This window comes from Cydia pomonella, chromosome 15 (assembly GCF_033807575.1).
Source record: "Cydia pomonella isolate Wapato2018A chromosome 15, ilCydPomo1, whole genome shotgun sequence".
In the NCBI taxonomy this organism is placed as follows: Eukaryota; Metazoa; Arthropoda; class Insecta; order Lepidoptera; family Tortricidae; genus Cydia; species Cydia pomonella.
Window position 1 is genome coordinate 13,023,254 of NC_084717.1, and position 17,127 is coordinate 13,040,380.

At 36.4% G+C, this 17,127-nt stretch overlaps 2 protein-coding genes across 3 annotated transcripts; one reads left to right on the top strand and one right to left on the bottom strand.

Moving 5' to 3' along the window:
- Positions 1-2,139: 2,139 nt before the first annotated feature.
- On the top strand, positions 2,140-8,513 carry LOC133525878 (uncharacterized). Of its 2 annotated transcripts, none has more exons than XM_061862288.1 (4): positions 2,140-2,825; positions 4,433-4,556; positions 7,223-7,403; positions 7,757-8,513. In XM_061862288.1, exons 1-4 carry the CDS (start codon positions 2,487-2,489, stop codon positions 7,866-7,868), a joined length of 756 nt encoding a protein of 251 aa, XP_061718272.1. In that variant the 5' UTR covers positions 2,140-2,486; the 3' UTR covers positions 7,869-8,513. The 2 variants fall into 2 exon arrangements, with proteins under 2 accessions (XP_061718272.1, XP_061718273.1); XM_061862289.1 differs by having other exon boundaries at positions 2,141-2,801.
- Positions 8,514-8,543: 30 nt separating this feature from the next.
- LOC133525879 (multiple coagulation factor deficiency protein 2 homolog) lies at positions 8,544-15,804 on the bottom strand. Its single transcript, XM_061862290.1, has 5 exons — positions 15,275-15,804; positions 11,839-11,998; positions 11,128-11,263; positions 10,175-10,265; positions 8,544-9,532 (listed from the first exon to the last, which is right to left on the bottom strand). The coding sequence occupies exons 1-5, from the start codon at positions 15,285-15,287 to the stop codon at positions 9,396-9,398; spliced, it is 537 nt and encodes a 178-aa protein (XP_061718274.1). The 5' UTR covers positions 15,288-15,804; the 3' UTR covers positions 8,544-9,395.
- Positions 15,805-17,127: the final 1,323 nt, after the last annotated feature.

Here is a 17,127-nt window from a genome sequence, read left to right on the forward strand (position 1 = left end):
TCTGTACTAACAACATTATTTGTCATGCGCACTGTACATTTTAATAGCATATTCATCATCATTTTGGGATTATTGCGTTTCCTGCAGCTGAAAAACATCCGTTGTAGATAATATACTTACATGCAGCATGGGATATACTAGAACATTACCAATTAGCTATCTTAAACCCCCTATAAAAATAGTTACAATAGATATGAGTGACTAAAAAAATAACTTTGGCATAATAGTTTCAAGGTCATTAAATCATAGTGCATCACTTAGAACATATAAAATGTTATTATTTTCGCTTGAAAATATTTCGGAGAACATTATTGATAAACGGCCTGATTCGAATAATGAGATACGATAACGATAAGTTCTGGTTTAGATAAGTGCTCATTTAGATTTTATCATTTTGTATGTCGTAAAATTGGCAAAAGCAGCTCGATTGGGGCAACCAATGTCATTTTGACGTTAGAAATATCGTAGATAGATCTTATTGATAGATATTATCGTCAGCGGAATCGAAATAAACGTCAGTTTTGACATGTCGTTTAGTTATCGATCTTTTAAAGATCTTTCCAAGATCTTAAACGTGTTTTAATCATTCTTCGAATCGGGCTGATAAATAGTTTTTCCATTAATGAAGGAGCCCTGAACAAACCCATCCATATCCACATTTATTGTTATCCACATAATTTAACGAACTATTACGGCTGAGACACAACACAATCGATACAATTGCACCGTTGCACATGCATTCTGTTGTTCGCGGAGCACCCGCGGGGAAAATTGACTTTTACTTGCAGAACGATCGTGGAACCACTTTCTTTTATAACGCACGTTTCTTCTTTTGTATCTTAAATCAAAAGATACAAAATCAATAAAAGAAAAGAAATCAAGAATTGATTAAATAGGACTGAACTATTCCAAACCCTATTCCTTTTCAGTTTGATAATAAAACGTATGTGAAGTCTAAATTGTTCGGAACAAATCTCTCTGAAAACTCTCTTAATCTTTGGGGATTCGATCTTTTAAAGAATCTGGATTTTGATTTTTTTAATGGTCATTTATTATTCTCTAATCGCTAGTGTCAGGTACCTACTACAAAATGGATTAGGCGCATATGATTATGAATGATTATGTTTATACTCTCCCTTTTAAACTAAGCAACGGATTTGAATGCGGTTTTGATCAGTAGATAAAGTGATTCAAGGGGTAGGTTTCAATGTAAAATTTGCTGTGTTGTGTAAATTGGTTAAAATATGACGATGATTGGTATCTAGTACCTACATTAGTTACACTCGTCGTAAGCCAGAGTCCATAATTAACACAGACTCAGATTAAAGTATAAAATAAAATTAAAATAACACCGCATCCCGCGTAGCCAACATACCAATCGTTAACGCTCTGTAGCGCAGCGAAGTTATCTCTCTCTATCGCTCTTCCATATTAGTGCGACAGTGTCAGTTGCATTTCGTTCGCTACGGAGCGTTAAAGATTGGCATGTTGGCTACGCGGGCTCGTTAAGTAAAGGTTAAATAAATAAACAAAATAATTAGATCAGTCCCAAAATGGTGTCGCCACGGTGCTGGGCCGTTATGTCAGAGTTACCGAAATGCAGCGTGGCCCACATTCCCGTGCATTGCGGAAACAATCGACGCGCGAGGTAAACAAAGATGTTCCGCCACGTTTGGCGTCATCACCCTGCGAATATTGCGACCGTCGCCTTTACTGTACAGCGAGCTGCGAGTGTATGACCGCTTTATGTATTAGTTCCATTCATCCCTGGAACCCGCACCAATGTTCACCCGAAAATTCTGCTTGCATATACACACTACATAGGATGGATCAGTGTTTTCAATTAATTTTAAAATATATATGAAAGGCTACAGGCTACATATGTATACTGATATAGCATAATAACTTATAGAATTCAATTTGATTTCTATGAGCTAAGCTAAATAAATAATGGTCATTGGCTTTTCTTTATTTCATTACTGCTATTAAATAAATGGATTGAAGGAACTTAAATTGAATACTTACGTCATGCTAGTTTTAACGACCTAAGAAGATATATTTGTAATAAAATATTTATTCTCAGTCTATTTTATAAGTTGACAATAATAAACTAAAAAGTTCTTCTAAATTTTCATACTAAGCTGTCACCACGCACAAGTATTTAAATCGTATGTAAGTATAATTTTAAACTACTGAACATACTTATTTATTTTTATCATTGCATTACTTATTAAGTTATTAATCCAATAAGTATATAAAAGAATATTTATATACGTGGATATTTCTATGCAAAACGCCACCATTTCGCATATTAGAAATATCCATGCGACCACTACAAAGCAACAACAATAGCACCATTAGCAGATGTCATCGTGCGTGCGACAAACAAAAGCGAAGGAAGAGATAAAACAGCCAGGCATGTCCGAGCCGTCTCAATCATATCAGCACTACCTGTTCCTCCAGTCGCGGACCCACCCTCGCCCAAAATGGTCGCCATTTACGCACTCTTGTTCATTCCTGTGATCCTGGTAGCTTCAGAACATTCTGGAGCGTACTCCTCGCCTCAATATGCGAAGAAAATGTATCCAAAGTTTGACACTAACGCGCTTTTACCTAACGAGAAGCCTCCGATACCGTTTAAAAGGCAGATCGATAGATATGATAGTGATGGGAACGATACGGCGCAGTACGCGAGGTCGTCGTTCCTAAATTCGGCGGGTAGCTTCCTGAGCGGTGCCGGTGGACAAGCGCTGACGAGCCTGGCGAAGGAATTTGTCGGGCGGTCAACCGGTAGCAGCCAGGTTGGTTTTGACTGCGTCTCGCAGGTTCGTATCGCACCTTTTTTTCTATTTTGCACGCATACTTTTACTCGTTCCCTGTCCCCGAATCATAGTCCAAAGTCTACTTCAATATTTAGGATTGGTTACTCCAAAACATCTTCAAAGTCATCGGTGTTCGTTAGAATTTACGTGTAAGAAAAGTTCTCCAATCTTTATTTAGTATTCAAAGATGAATCCTTTGGGATCTATTGTATCCATGGTAAGTAACCATAACTTTCTTATACTAACCACGAACAGGGAACGTATTAAAATCTCTTTTCAAGAGCGGAACAAGATGACAACGTCGATCGAAAATAAAAATGTATCAGGATGACACGTGATACATTGTTGCACATACGTTGTTTCACTTTCGATTAATCAAAAATGGGCACTTGGCTAGGGTAGGCATCCGTCGCGCAAACGGAGGAAGCTGGTTCGCTTCCAGCCCCGGGCACTGGAGGGCTTGCTTGGTCATATTTTCCTTTGTATATGACATTTATTTCGTTTATTAGTGTAAGAACAGTCTAGGGTCCACTTCTGCAATCATGAGAGAACCATTTTTGTCTCGTTCTCATATCTTCAATGGTTGGTTCTATCATACTTCAAAAACCGCGCACAGCGGCGCGTATATGTCTAAACATTGTTTAATAATATAATAATTTAAGGCAAATAGTACTGTAACTGAGTCATCCCGTAATAACTATTTCTTAAACAGATGACGTAATATTTAAAAGGTTTCCTATACAATAACTATGATTCATACAGTCCCATTTGTGCAAACATTTAAAGCATCCCTTAAAGATAACTATTACGGAACAATCTATTGTTTCCCAATGAACCTTGTATTAGTTGTATTTATTATCTTTAGGTAGCGGTAAATATTCCTTGGAGTGATATTCGTGACATTGCGATCAAAATGTGGTCATGTTACATACAACGTCAAGGGCTGTCAAAAACAATGTCGTATACAACTTCTTTTGGAATATAGTTCGTGTCATCCACGAAGACGGGCAGATTTGTCAAATCCAACCTTTAATAAAATGACAATACGAGTCAAAGCACGCGTTGCCGTGAATGATACGATATATACAAGGGGTTTCGTGTTTTTTAAATATAGATAGATAAAACAAGTCTCGTATCATTAAGAGAATAGACATATTCCTTACAAAAAATAATCGTAAGTATAGGTAATATAATTTTAACATATTTTCGCTTTTTTTGTCCCACTCGTGGTGTATGCAACTGTGTTAATATTTGGATTATAGTATAGGTAACTCGCACTAATACAAAACATAGTTATATTTCGCACCATTTGCACAATTTGTATGTATTCACAATTTTGTTTCGGATATTTTATTTCAATGTGAAGCATACTTTTCCTTTCGTATTTATCACGCAAATTAATCACCAAAGAAAATTTTCCTGATGGGCTAATAGGACTGACACAAGGCTTCGGTTTTGTTTAATGTAGATAGTTAACAAGACACGTATTTTAATTCCATGGCACTAGCTCTAATCTTCACACTGTCGGCAATGTCCAGTTTTCTTTTAGCACAATTTTTCCAACATAGCTGGGAGTTCAGTAATTATCGACATGCCTCTCTCTCTCTCAGGTCCTAAGCTTGAATCTGACAAATTTGGTGATCCTGATCGTGCTGAAGGCGTTAATCCTAGCTGCTGGGTTCTTCGGGGCTGGAGCTTGGAAAGGTGGTCATCACTACGCTAGGAGTCTTGATGGTTAGTGTCTCAAATCATGTTTTGTAATTTTAGGATGGATAACATTGCGAAAGAGTCTAGCAGGCTAAGCGAACTAGAGGTGCCCCCAACAACGGATTTGGTCATTCTTTCAGGTGATGTACTGGCAAATCCTAAGAACACTCTATGCTTAATATCAGTCCTCGATCTTCTTTTGTTTTCGAGTTATTCAGGATACTGTAAAATAATCAGCGTATTATTGAAAGTGGCATATTTTGTAAACTGTTCGCTATATAAATCAGCCTCTTGACCAGGTTTTATGCATTTTTTCTTCCCATCAATATTTTTTAATGTTTTTTCACAAGACTTACACTTAGTGTTATCCATTTTCTAACACAAAATTCAAATAAAACATATGCAGCTAGAATATGTGTCAAATGTTATCAACGTTGACATGTCATCGTCGATGCATTATAAATAGGTTTATAAGAAAAGGTTACACACCTACATACTAACTTATCTACACCCTGCACTAGCACTTTGTTTACATATGCTCCTAACTACTTATTCTTTTCTTTTTTTGACATGACGCATGAAGATTTACTCAAATATTTTTATATGTTTATGTAGCGGGTACTAGTGGCTATCCATGCATATTTTTTCTGGAGGTGTACCACCGCGATAAGAAAAAAAAATAATCTGAAGAATAATAAAATGGTTTTTTTACATAATGATGTATAAGTGGTAACATGACGTGGGTTAAAAATGTGTACTTTGTAGCCTATTTTATTATTGTCAAATATAATTTTGTTTCGTTAATCTAACTTGAACAGTTTACAAAATATGCCACTTTCAATGATACGCTAATTATTTTATATTATCCTGAATAACTCGAAAACAAAAGAAGATCGAGGACTGATATTAAGCATAGTGTTCTTAGGACTTGCCAGTACACCACCTGAAAGAATGACCAAATCCGTCGTTGGTAACCTCTAGTTCGCTTAGCCTGCTAGACCCTTTTCAATCAAGGTTAATAGTGTCAGGCTATATGACTCTCCTTTTAGGGTTCCGTACCAAAAAGGTACAAAGTGAACCCTTATGATACGACTCTATCCGTCCGTCTGTCTGTGTGTCTGTCACATCCCTAAATATCTCGAGAACCACTTAAGATTTGAAATTTGGAATAGTTATGAACAACGCTATCCCAAACAAATTCAAAGTATTATTTTTATGTTATTTTTACAGGAAAAATATAATTAGACCTCTATGTTGATAACTTTTTTTAATTAACAAAAAACATTTCCGGATTCAATTTGCAATTTAACCAACTTTAAGTGTTTTTATTACACTTGAAATTTCTATGAGATTACATTAAAGACACCTTTTTTTTTTTCAAATAAAAGATCAATTTTTGAAATAGATTCACATGAAAGAGGTCGAAAAACCAACATACGTGCATTACATCGCGCAAATAAGCTAGACAATTTGCCGATAGAAGACGATGTACATAATTATATTTAGTATAGGTACTTCTAATCAAAAGTTTTTTGTCTTTACGAGATAGTTCAACGTTTGTACTGAAATCTCGGTGCGCGAGTAAAACGAACTCGCACTTGACCGGTTTTTAAAACTACTCCAACACTAGGACTAACAATAACTTACCTACTTAATTAGACTATAACTTAGTAACAAAATAAAATATCTACCTACCCATCTACATACTCGATGATATTAAAAGGTGTTTACTCAAACATGCTTTACAAGATTTCTGACAACATAAGTTGTACACAACGTAATAAAAACAGCTTCCGGCAATTGGGTTTAAATCCATTTACCAAAATCCGTCGCACTCTACCGTCAAATGGCCATCACAATGACCGCTTGACCATCGATCGATTAATCTCTATAATGGCCATCTGCCTCCACCAGACCGTTATTGCCACACGTTGCCCACCTACAAACATATTTAGAAGATAATAAAGGAACTAAAATAATAAATATTAGTAAGATACGATACTTGCTTAAATTAACAAATTTATACTTGTAAAAGAAAACATTACATTACGTAATTATAAGAATAAGCAGATTACAATATGAGATGTAATTCCAAATAGGTGTATAATATTCGTCACCGTTTGCTAGGTAAGTATATGAGACTGATTATTTTTTGTCCTGTTCCTTACACTGTTCCTTTCATCTCAATATGTTGTGCCAAATAACATTGAAACCTAAATCTACATTTTAGTATTTTAAAGCCTCGCTAAATACTTCGTTCTACATGAACGAATTGTTTTTCAGAAAGGATAAGTCCACCCTCTGATGCGGTTGCCGTGTCCCGCACTTAATCCCATTGTAGAGATTATCCGACACGTCTGGAGGCTGACCAGGTCGTGCTGAGTGTTATTTAATGTTCATTGTTACATAAAGTTCATTCAACATCGTATGCATTTGGGAGTAATTCACCAATATTCTGCTTTTATATTGCTCACATAACAAAATCGTGGGTTATTTTTGCGCTGTGTAGTTATGTTCAGTTGTCTTAGGTGTGAATGTGAAATATCAAAGTTAGTTGGAAACTTACACACATTCTAGAGAAACGAAAAGAATTAGAGAAACTTGAAATCAATAAGTACTTTAAATATTTTAAACTTTACCCAATAAAAATTCGTGACATCATTTCTGAACTCACTTAAAATTAAACTTCCCAGACAACACAAACGCCTCATACATCACAGAGGACGAGATCTTGCTGTACCTGAGCTACTTGGCTGGACAACAGAGCCGAGACTATGGTTGCCTGTACCGCCTCTCATGCAAGAAGCCGCAACAGGCTGCACTTTATTCATCAGGGGCGGAGATACTACTGCAAGGAGCGCGGTTGCTGCAAGGGTAAGCACATGTAACCCGTGCTTGGTTGCTTTAGATTACGACCACGCTAAGTTTGCATTGACTTGACAGTGGCAACGATTACAGTACTTATAGGAGCGCCATACTTGATATAGTACTTGACATGAAAACAGCGTGGTCTGGCTCTAGTAGCAGAGCCCACACCTCTTCTTAAACTTGAGCGATTGAGCGGCAAGCACCTTCTGCTATAAATTTGCTGTGCAATGAATCCACGTAACTTTTACTTACTTAACAAACTCTTTACCTCCTGAAAGGTTAGGTTATCACTCATATAAACCAAAATTTACCCACTTACAATGGACAAAACTAGAGCTGTGACTGTTTTTTTTTAACAGAAACAGCATCGAATTGGAGCCATATGAAGAAGTATCAAAAGGCATCAAGCAAGCGGCTGCTTGGGGCAAGGAAAGGATGAACTGCGACACTCGTTACCAATGTGAAGAATAACCTGTATAACACGTTATCTTCTTCCAGAACCCTGCGAGCTGATAGTCTGACAAAAATACAGTGAAATAGTAATTCACCATGGTTATCCAAAGTAATTTAAACGAATGATATTTACAAATAAATATGTGTATGTATCTTCTATTCATAGTCAATGAGTTCTTCAGAACGGGCCTAAAGATTTTAATGAATAATTTGGGGCTGTTATACGAAAAGTGGCTTAAAATGGTATTAGAATGTCTGAAGGAAAGGTGGATACGAATAAGCATACGAGGGTCGACGCACTCTCAACAAACACTTGTAACTTGTAAATTAAAGTAATCCGCGTAAGTTTTATTGAAAATTGTCATATTGAACTTTCGTCAAAATGAACAATACCTAAAATTAAATGTTTCTATGTATAAAAAAATTAAATTTCTTACTTCAGAAACTTCAGTGGTAGTGCGAAGTCAATCACAGAGTACCGCCAAGTGAACGATACCTATGTACATTCTACTATGTACTTGAGATTGATTTCATTTACCTTACGAGTAATTATAATATTTGTTTAGGCAGTACAAGCTATTTGCTCAGTTAATAATCCAGTAACTGTTTAGTCATGTAAATAATAAAAATAATATACTTTCAATAAAAGTATTTTATTTACCATTTTCGAGTTATATTTTAATGTTACCTTGATAGAATAAGACAAAAATGTAATTATGTTTCGCACATGTGTTATGCGATAAGCTTAGGCAATATTAAAGATAAGAATAATAAACCGCAGACATTGATCACAACTCCTTACTAAGAAAATCTTGGTCACTGTTTCTTATAATTACCTAAATTATAATTTTATTCTAAACACTATAAATTAACGTTAGACAGGCTCAATCAATTCCGTTTTTAAAATTGTATCTAATTTTATTGTCATACCATCATTTTGGCTATGGAGTGTAGTCGGAAAGGGACAAACGATTATTAGCGGCTTGTCAACTTTAGTAGACGTTTATGAATAAGGGGGTAAGTTCATGTCCTTGTGCTCCCCTAGCACCACCGGAGAGATTTTGAACTATTATTTACAGCTGCCAGCTGGACGCTTTTGCAACAGCTCTCCCATAAGAGATTGTTCTCCTTACCTTTACCCTCCATAATTTTGGCATTTAAGGTTAACGACCTAGCGATCGATATGCTAATGCCAAATACCTAGATATTACATGAGACCCTACTGGCACCTATATTGACCAAACTTCAGTTTAAATATGACATGTACTGGGACAGTGATGAAAACTAGAACGTCTTCCTTACTAAAACTAATAAAATTATAACGATTCTCATAAATCCATTTAGATTTTGTTACCTTATAACTTTTCATCAGATTGATAGAAAATAAGGTTATATAGCCAAGTGAAACTTATGTACCTATACTTTAGAGCTAGGGCAGGCGGTTTGCATCTCTTGTATCGCTGTTTAGACGGACCAGTCAACGTTAAACACGTGACCTAAGATTTCATCAACCTGTCTTTAGTCTAATAATTCCAATAATCAATGTTAAGGCGGAGAGTCAGCAGCGAGCACCCGCGGCGTCCGCCCACTGGGGTTGTTGGCGCGAGCGGCGCGGTACTCCGCGTACGACACGTAACCGTCGCCATCCGTGTCATCAGATTGCAGCGTGCGGTCCACAAGCGCTGCGAGATACATAACATCTATCAGGCAATTTCGAGTTATAGTTATACAATCTGTTTCCGATATGATACGGGTCTGTCAGTGTCAAAAGTGACATTGCTTTAACCAAAAACGTCGTTTTTGACACTGACAGATTATTATCATATCGGAAACAGATCGAATAACTAAAGCTCGAATTGGCCTGTAGGTCAAGCGAGGATAATAGGAACATGGGGGCAAACATTTATATAGGTAATTTTCACACTGTACCTCTTGGGCCAAGCAAAATCATCATCTTAGATTTATGTAAATGTAAAAAAATACATTTGTTTGGTTATTTATTGAAAATTAGGAATAGTAGTTGATCAGTTAATAACTCAAGCTTGTACAGCTTGAACAAATACATACTAGCCTGAACTATGAGCACGATGTATTTTACAGTAAGCTGCAGAGTTAAGTCACCCCCTGCAAACAAATTTCCATGCAGGGGGGTCACTTAACTCTGCAGCTTAATTTACTACGTTCTTTAAATTCTAATTGTAAAAAAGTGGCCTTGACATAATCGGACAGACAGACGGACATGACGAATCTATAAGGGTTCCGTTTTTTGCCATTTGGCTACGGAACCCTAAAAAGCCATTAAAGCATCGCAGAAAATTACACACCTATGTAGGCATCAAGTTCGTTTGCTTCAGGCTCTATAGAGGAATCGTCGTCAGGATCGTGAGCTTCGTGTTCTATCGTATGATACACCGCCTGAAATAAAATAGAAAATGTTATTTATTAGTATAGATTTTATCTACCTTAAATTGGATATATTCCGTCAAAGGCTAGAATAATATTATATGGGTACCACAAAACATATAGGTACATTCAAAAATAGCGTACAAAGCCCCCTAAGGGTTATCTACCGCTGTAATCGCTCTTACTTTAATATCCTCTTATAAGTAGGTCTATTGTACGTATACAGCTATGGAGTATTTCCATAGATATAGAGTATTTCATTTCACAAAATCAGCAATCTTGATTCTTATTATAAGGTGTTAGAGTCTAGATTCCGCTTATACCCCACCTTCGTGATATGAGACGCTCCTATAAGTGTAACGTACATATAATTTACTTAACTAAGATATGCGGTTTTTATATTTGTTTACAGTTATGTGGGTTATTACTAATGTTCTTATAAGTTACTTCGGGTAATTCGTCGAGGATATGTGATAGCAAATATTCCCATTGTCGTTTTCCATAGGTATTGGATTAAATTGAAAAGTGTAGACATATCTTCTGCATATATTTTGTAGTTTCGTTGTCTAAGTACCTACAACACAAGCCTTATTGAGCTTACTGTGGGACTTAGTCAATTTGTGTAATACTGTCCTACTATATTTATTTATTTATATTTTGTAGTACATAGTACATCTTATTGTACGAGTATTTAATGTATATGAACAAGCGATCAGTACGGCTGGCAACCAGAGCTACCAAAAGTAAATGAGTGGTTAAATACCTTCTACACTACCTATGTCTTTAGTTAGAAGTCAAGTTAGTTGGGAGTGAAAGTACTTAATTTATTTATTTTTAGATCAAACATAGCAATTTATAATTAGTTACGTATTACCTTTAGTAATTCTAGTCCATCTAATTTAGAGTTTCTGTCGAAATCGTGTGCAGAAAAATAGTGGAACTCCAGTTCTTCAGGTGTCATCTTTGCAAGCGCTTCAGGAGTCAATACTTTGGAGTCTTCTTCTATGTGTCTGGAAGAAGACATGTAAACTGTTGGTTAAATTGCTTTAGATATCCTGTCTTATACTTATCTCGAAGTCGTTTTGATTGCAAAATCCATTAGACAATTTTAGCACGACAGAATATTATAGCGTCACGTCGGCTACTTTGCAGTTATAACATAAAGTGTATTTGTAAAATCATCAAGCACACTGCAACATCGTGAGGTAGCTTTGCATCTGGCGTGAGCGAGTCCGCGCCGCAAGGCGCACGGGCACGGGTGGTTTGCTGCAGTAGCAAAAGGCCTCTAATCCTATGAAAAAGTGCAATCTGATTGGACGCTATGGCACGGCGCCACGGATAATAAATACTTATATACATTTGCGAATGGCCCCAGTGCACGTATGTAGCTGTCACGCTGCGGACCAATATCACATCATGAAGTAGTTAAGCATCTAACGTAAGCAACTCCGCACTACATAATGCCACTATAGAGTGGTGGAGTTTCTGGTTTATGGCAGCCAACTCGAGTAGATGTTGCGACCTGCGGTACAACTTTGGAGACCAACGGGGTTATAAAACTTATAATTAGAAATATAGCACTCACTGTACATCGTGAAGTAGTTGAGCGTCTGACGTGAGCGACTCCGCACTACGCGGCGGTCTGTAGTGGTGGTGTTTCTGATCCACTGGCGACTGCCCGTGGGGATGATGTGGTCCGCGGCGCAGTGCAGAGACCAGCGAGGACAGGAACAGTATCATGAATGCTGTAAATTAACACATGAGAATGTTTTACATCCTAGAAATAAAGGCTTTTATATTAAGAACAGGGCACTAAACGCTTAATGCGATTAAACTTTCGATACCTATCAGAAATTGTTACGCGCTCCGTGGGTAATCAACCGGTAGTTAGCTATAGTTGATTTCTGGTGCGTTATGCGTGAATTACTAAAAACCGAAGTTCATTATTACTTTTCTTTCTAGACATGTACCAATTATCTCAACATAAGAAAAACTATGAGATCAAATTCTATGGACGCATTACTAACCGTGTGTTAATTTTCAAATATATTTTTATGTCATCCATAATCAATCATATCTATAAACCGCGGGGTTAAACTTTTCGGTTCAACAACCGAAATATCAAAAGAAAGTGTATTTCGCAATCAGGTACTTAATAAGATCATAGTGAATCAAAACATCACGCAACAGTTGCCAAATCAATTTAAGTCGAAACTCGGTCACAACTCACAACACAGTCCGCACGTGCCGTCAATATTCGCGACAAATAACTAAACAATGAAACAAGATCAACACTGAATGGTACCTGTCTGTAATTTGAACACCATTGTACTTGCAACAAAAAGGGTAGGGCAGCTGGTGCCCCCATGGGGCCGAGCCCCGCGGTCCAAATACCCCGCGGAGACGCAATATTCACACTTCATTTCACTCCTGCCCATTTCATTTGTCAGTAAATGCACGTCAAATTAAATGTTTAGTTAGAACGTCAAATTAGCTTATTTTACATATTGTTAAGGTTTGCAAAATATTGATAAGTCATTGTAGCTACTGTATACGAAATATTTACACTTTTCCCACCTCCAATAGACAAGTCGATTCTTTTTTAATATTTGACAAAATGAGAGTTTTATCCTGGGCTTTATAGGTAATTAAGTAATTTTTTTTTAAATAAAGTTACCAGTAAACGAGAGTTTTCAGCACACCAGCTGGTAAAGGTTCTCTTGGTACTTCAAAAACGGATGGGAAAGTTGCATTTTATCCATATATTATGTGGCAAAGTAATCAAATGCGATTTTAGTTGTTTCATTTTGTTGGCTGGTAGAATTGACTTTTAAATGATAATTTTGAATGATAAATATTGAATAACATTAATGTTGAATTGATTTTGTTTGATATTTTACAGTTAGTATTTTCTTTGCTTTGGTGTTTTACGAACCAATCGCTACGCTCGTGGTTCAATTTTGGAATCTTTCGCTTGATCGGCTATCAATATTATATTACCACGAGTGGTTAAACTACAACATTGCCCCCTTGTAAAACAAATAACTATTACATAGCCTATTTAGTAGTACACAGAACAAGACATAAGGTTAACGTCCTAGTGATAGTGGTTAACAGCCTAAGTGCAATGTTGCATTTACGTTACTTATCTTACATGTCTACTTTTTTTAAATATCAATGTAATAAAGTATGATAAGTAGGTATTATAAAACAACAAAAAACGCAATGAAAATTTAAGAGCAATCTTTTTATAATTTTTAAGTCTGATCACTTTGATAGCAGTATTATTAAAAAAGTCTACTCCTAAGTAGGTACTGTGTCACTATAAAATCCATTACAAAGTACTACTTTCAATAGTCGGAATGCATAATTAAATGTGGCCACCCTCTCTCAGATCGAACAGTTGGCAGAAAGACGAGCCTTTAATCGGACCCTCTTTATTATGCTCTACCAACTTCTCTGTGCGCCTGCTTCAATCAAAATGAACCTTGTATCTATGTAGTTAATAGTTTTGACACATGATTTGTAAAGTTGTGGACCTGTAGGCGTAATGGAGGACAAATTATGCGCTTGCGTCGACAAGTGCGCGGTCCATATGTCGGGGTGTCTGTCAGAAGCGGTGCGAGAGAGGACTGACACGCGGATCAAAAGTATAGTAAGCCATCTATGACAAAATGCTGAAACTTTTCCTTTATTGAGTATATCAAAATTTATATATCTATGTTTACAAAGTTAAAATATCTTATGATTTATTGAACATCATTAGGTAGGTATAATTAAATTTTATCTATTCCCTCTCATACAATACAAATACCTCATGTATTAGTCGCTTTCATTGAAAATGAAAATGATAAATTAATATGAAAAATGATTTATTTAGGTATCAAAATTGCAGCTTATTACACAGTAGAAAAGTATAACATTTTTAGGAGCATTCTATTGTTAGAAAGCCTAGGAATAGTGTCCTGAGCCCTAAACTATTAGGTAAACCTGTCTTATAGGGATCAGGGAACCACCGCTATTTTTAGAAATTGTAACGATATACTTAATAACATTTCTGGAATCACCGCATACGAAGCCATATATGGCGGATATGATATTCAACTCTATTGACAACTATTTAAGTTCAAATTACAACAAATATTTTTCACTAAATATATGCGGTAAGGGGTTAAGAAGGTGATAGATAGTGCCTACGCATGATCGTACACACATGCACATAAACAAATATTATTACCCCATTTGGGTTGGGCTTACCATTCTTATTAGCAGTGTGTCACATCGAACAAGACCCCTGGTGGTACTCAGCGACCCACCGTATTATGGCGATAACACCCTAATCCCGCCGATCACAATGCCCTTACGGGTCAAAAATTCCTTTATCCGCTCACCAAATACACTTTTGTGGACATTTATGTCAAAGAAAATGATCATGTTCATTGATATCACATCTAGGATAGTATATTGCTGTTTTTAGAAAAAGTTATTTGGCCATAAGGCTACTTGATTAAAAGTAGCGATGTACATTTTAAATCGCCCTAGTTACAAATATGTAAATAAAAATAGGGAGAAGGTGTCCTGGAAATGAATAGAAGCTTACTTCCGAGAATGGCTGTAGGTATGTGTAGGTACTTATATTCTATTTAAAGTTTAATACATGCAAACGATATTTGCGACTGATATATTGATACCTATGCCAATATATGGTTATGATAATCATGCCATAACCAGAAAACATGAAGATTTATAACCATATTCGTCTTTTAATTTATTTAAATCCCCGGCGGTTTGCACACATCTATTTAAAGATATATGTATAAATGTTTATCACTGAGCCAAATAGCAACTAGAATTTCTCGATTACGGACAAATACAGTGTTTATAACTAACCAATAAGATCATAATGATGAAACAAAGTACTTAACAAAAACTCATTTGCCTGATAGCACCATATAAAAGGGAGCCCGCATATATCCCGTTACTACCTACAGTACCTACTAATGAATAGTATCGTAAATTACCTTCAATCTTCATTATTGTTGAATCTAACACTTATTTTCCACCTTTTAATAAACGTAAATAAATTTCCAAAACACGCATCTGTCAACTTCACAGCGACAATGAAAATCAATCTAAAGGCGCACGCGTGAAAGCCGCAAGCGAATTCAAACTTTATCATAATAATATAATGTATATAATCACTTGCTAGGTTACGGAGGTTGTGCGCATGGCATCTTAAGGTGATATTTAGTTTTTGCACCCCTTCATAGATGTCGCTACAAGTAAGAAAAAGTCTCCCTGATCTCCTGTTAGTATCGGTGTATTCAAGTGAACGGGGTGAAAACATATATTTAACACTATAATGAATGAATCCCATGCCTAAATAATCTGAGAAAATATTATGAATTAAAAAGTCGCTTACGACTTGCTACTTAAGTATCGGAATGGTATCTAAACTGCAACCATTCTAATTTTGCACCGATTTGCATCATGCATTGCAAATTCACAAACAAATAAACATACATAGGTACTAAACGTAAATTGTTGGTATATTTGTTCCTACCTACAATCAACTAACTCATTATTATAGATGCACAGCACAAACCTGCATAGGTACGCACATGTGAGTAAAAATGAAGTAACACCCTCACCACACAGAGCGTAAGCATAAGCGTCATGTAGCGTAAAAACGTTACTAATACGAGACGCGTAGAGTTCGGTCACCAAGCGTCGCGTAATCGTAATCGTTTTATCAGTGAATCTCATTAGATAAAATCATGGCATCACTGGCGTCAGATGTCTTCGGCGGATGTATCGACGAACTTACTTTCTCGTCAGATGAAGAAGATGTTTTATTGTCTGATTATGTTATAAGTTTTGTTTTTACGTTTAGTTTAATTTAAAATACGTCACCATAATCAACTCGTCGAGCTGGGATTGAACGAAACGGCTGCAAAAATACGCATTACCTACGCTTAAATTCCACTCAACATGCAAACTACATTAGCATCTAGTTACTCAGTTTGACACGTATCGATAATTCCTTGCCAGAGCTTTTTAATGCATGAAAGTTGAATGTAAACAACATGTTTACTAGTTGTAAGTCTTAACTTGGTTATGTACGCTGTACACGAAGTTATATAGGGACCGTGCGCGTTGGAGGGTCTGCCATCTTGTGGCCTGAATCGGAACCATAAACAAGCACATGTACACGTCACGTGTTTTCTTGTGCATAGTAGGTTCTGCCATCTTGTGGGCTACATCGGAACAAAAAACATCACATTTACGCCTCGCGCCAAAAATCTGACGGCTCCTGTGATGCCTCCCTATAAATCTTCATGCACGCTCCCTATAAATCTTTGGTTGTACACAATGTACACTTACGTAGGTACAGTCAGCAACAACAGTAGCAGATGAAACAACACCCCAAAAGTATCAACTACCCTGGAATACTTCTCCGAATAGGTATTTGAGATACACTTCTAGAGATATAGTCCTGATATCTCTACACCTTGCGTTCAAAAGTATCTGTTACACGGCCTGATTCGAAGAATGAGATACGATAATGATAAGTTCTGGTTTACATAAGTTCTCATTAAATTAAGATGTCGTTTGTACACATGTCGTATAATTGACAGAAGCAGCTCGATTCGGGCAACCAATGTCACTTTGACGTTAGAAATATCGTAGATAGATCCACGGACGTAGAATGGATAGATCTTATTGGGATAGCAGCGGAATCGAAATAAAAGTCAATTTTGACATGTCGTTACCGATTTTTTAAAGATCTTTCCAAGATCTTAAACGTGTCTTAATCTAAAAAAAATAATTTAAAATAAATTTAACAGAGGTTTTCTAAGTTTTATGAATAAGG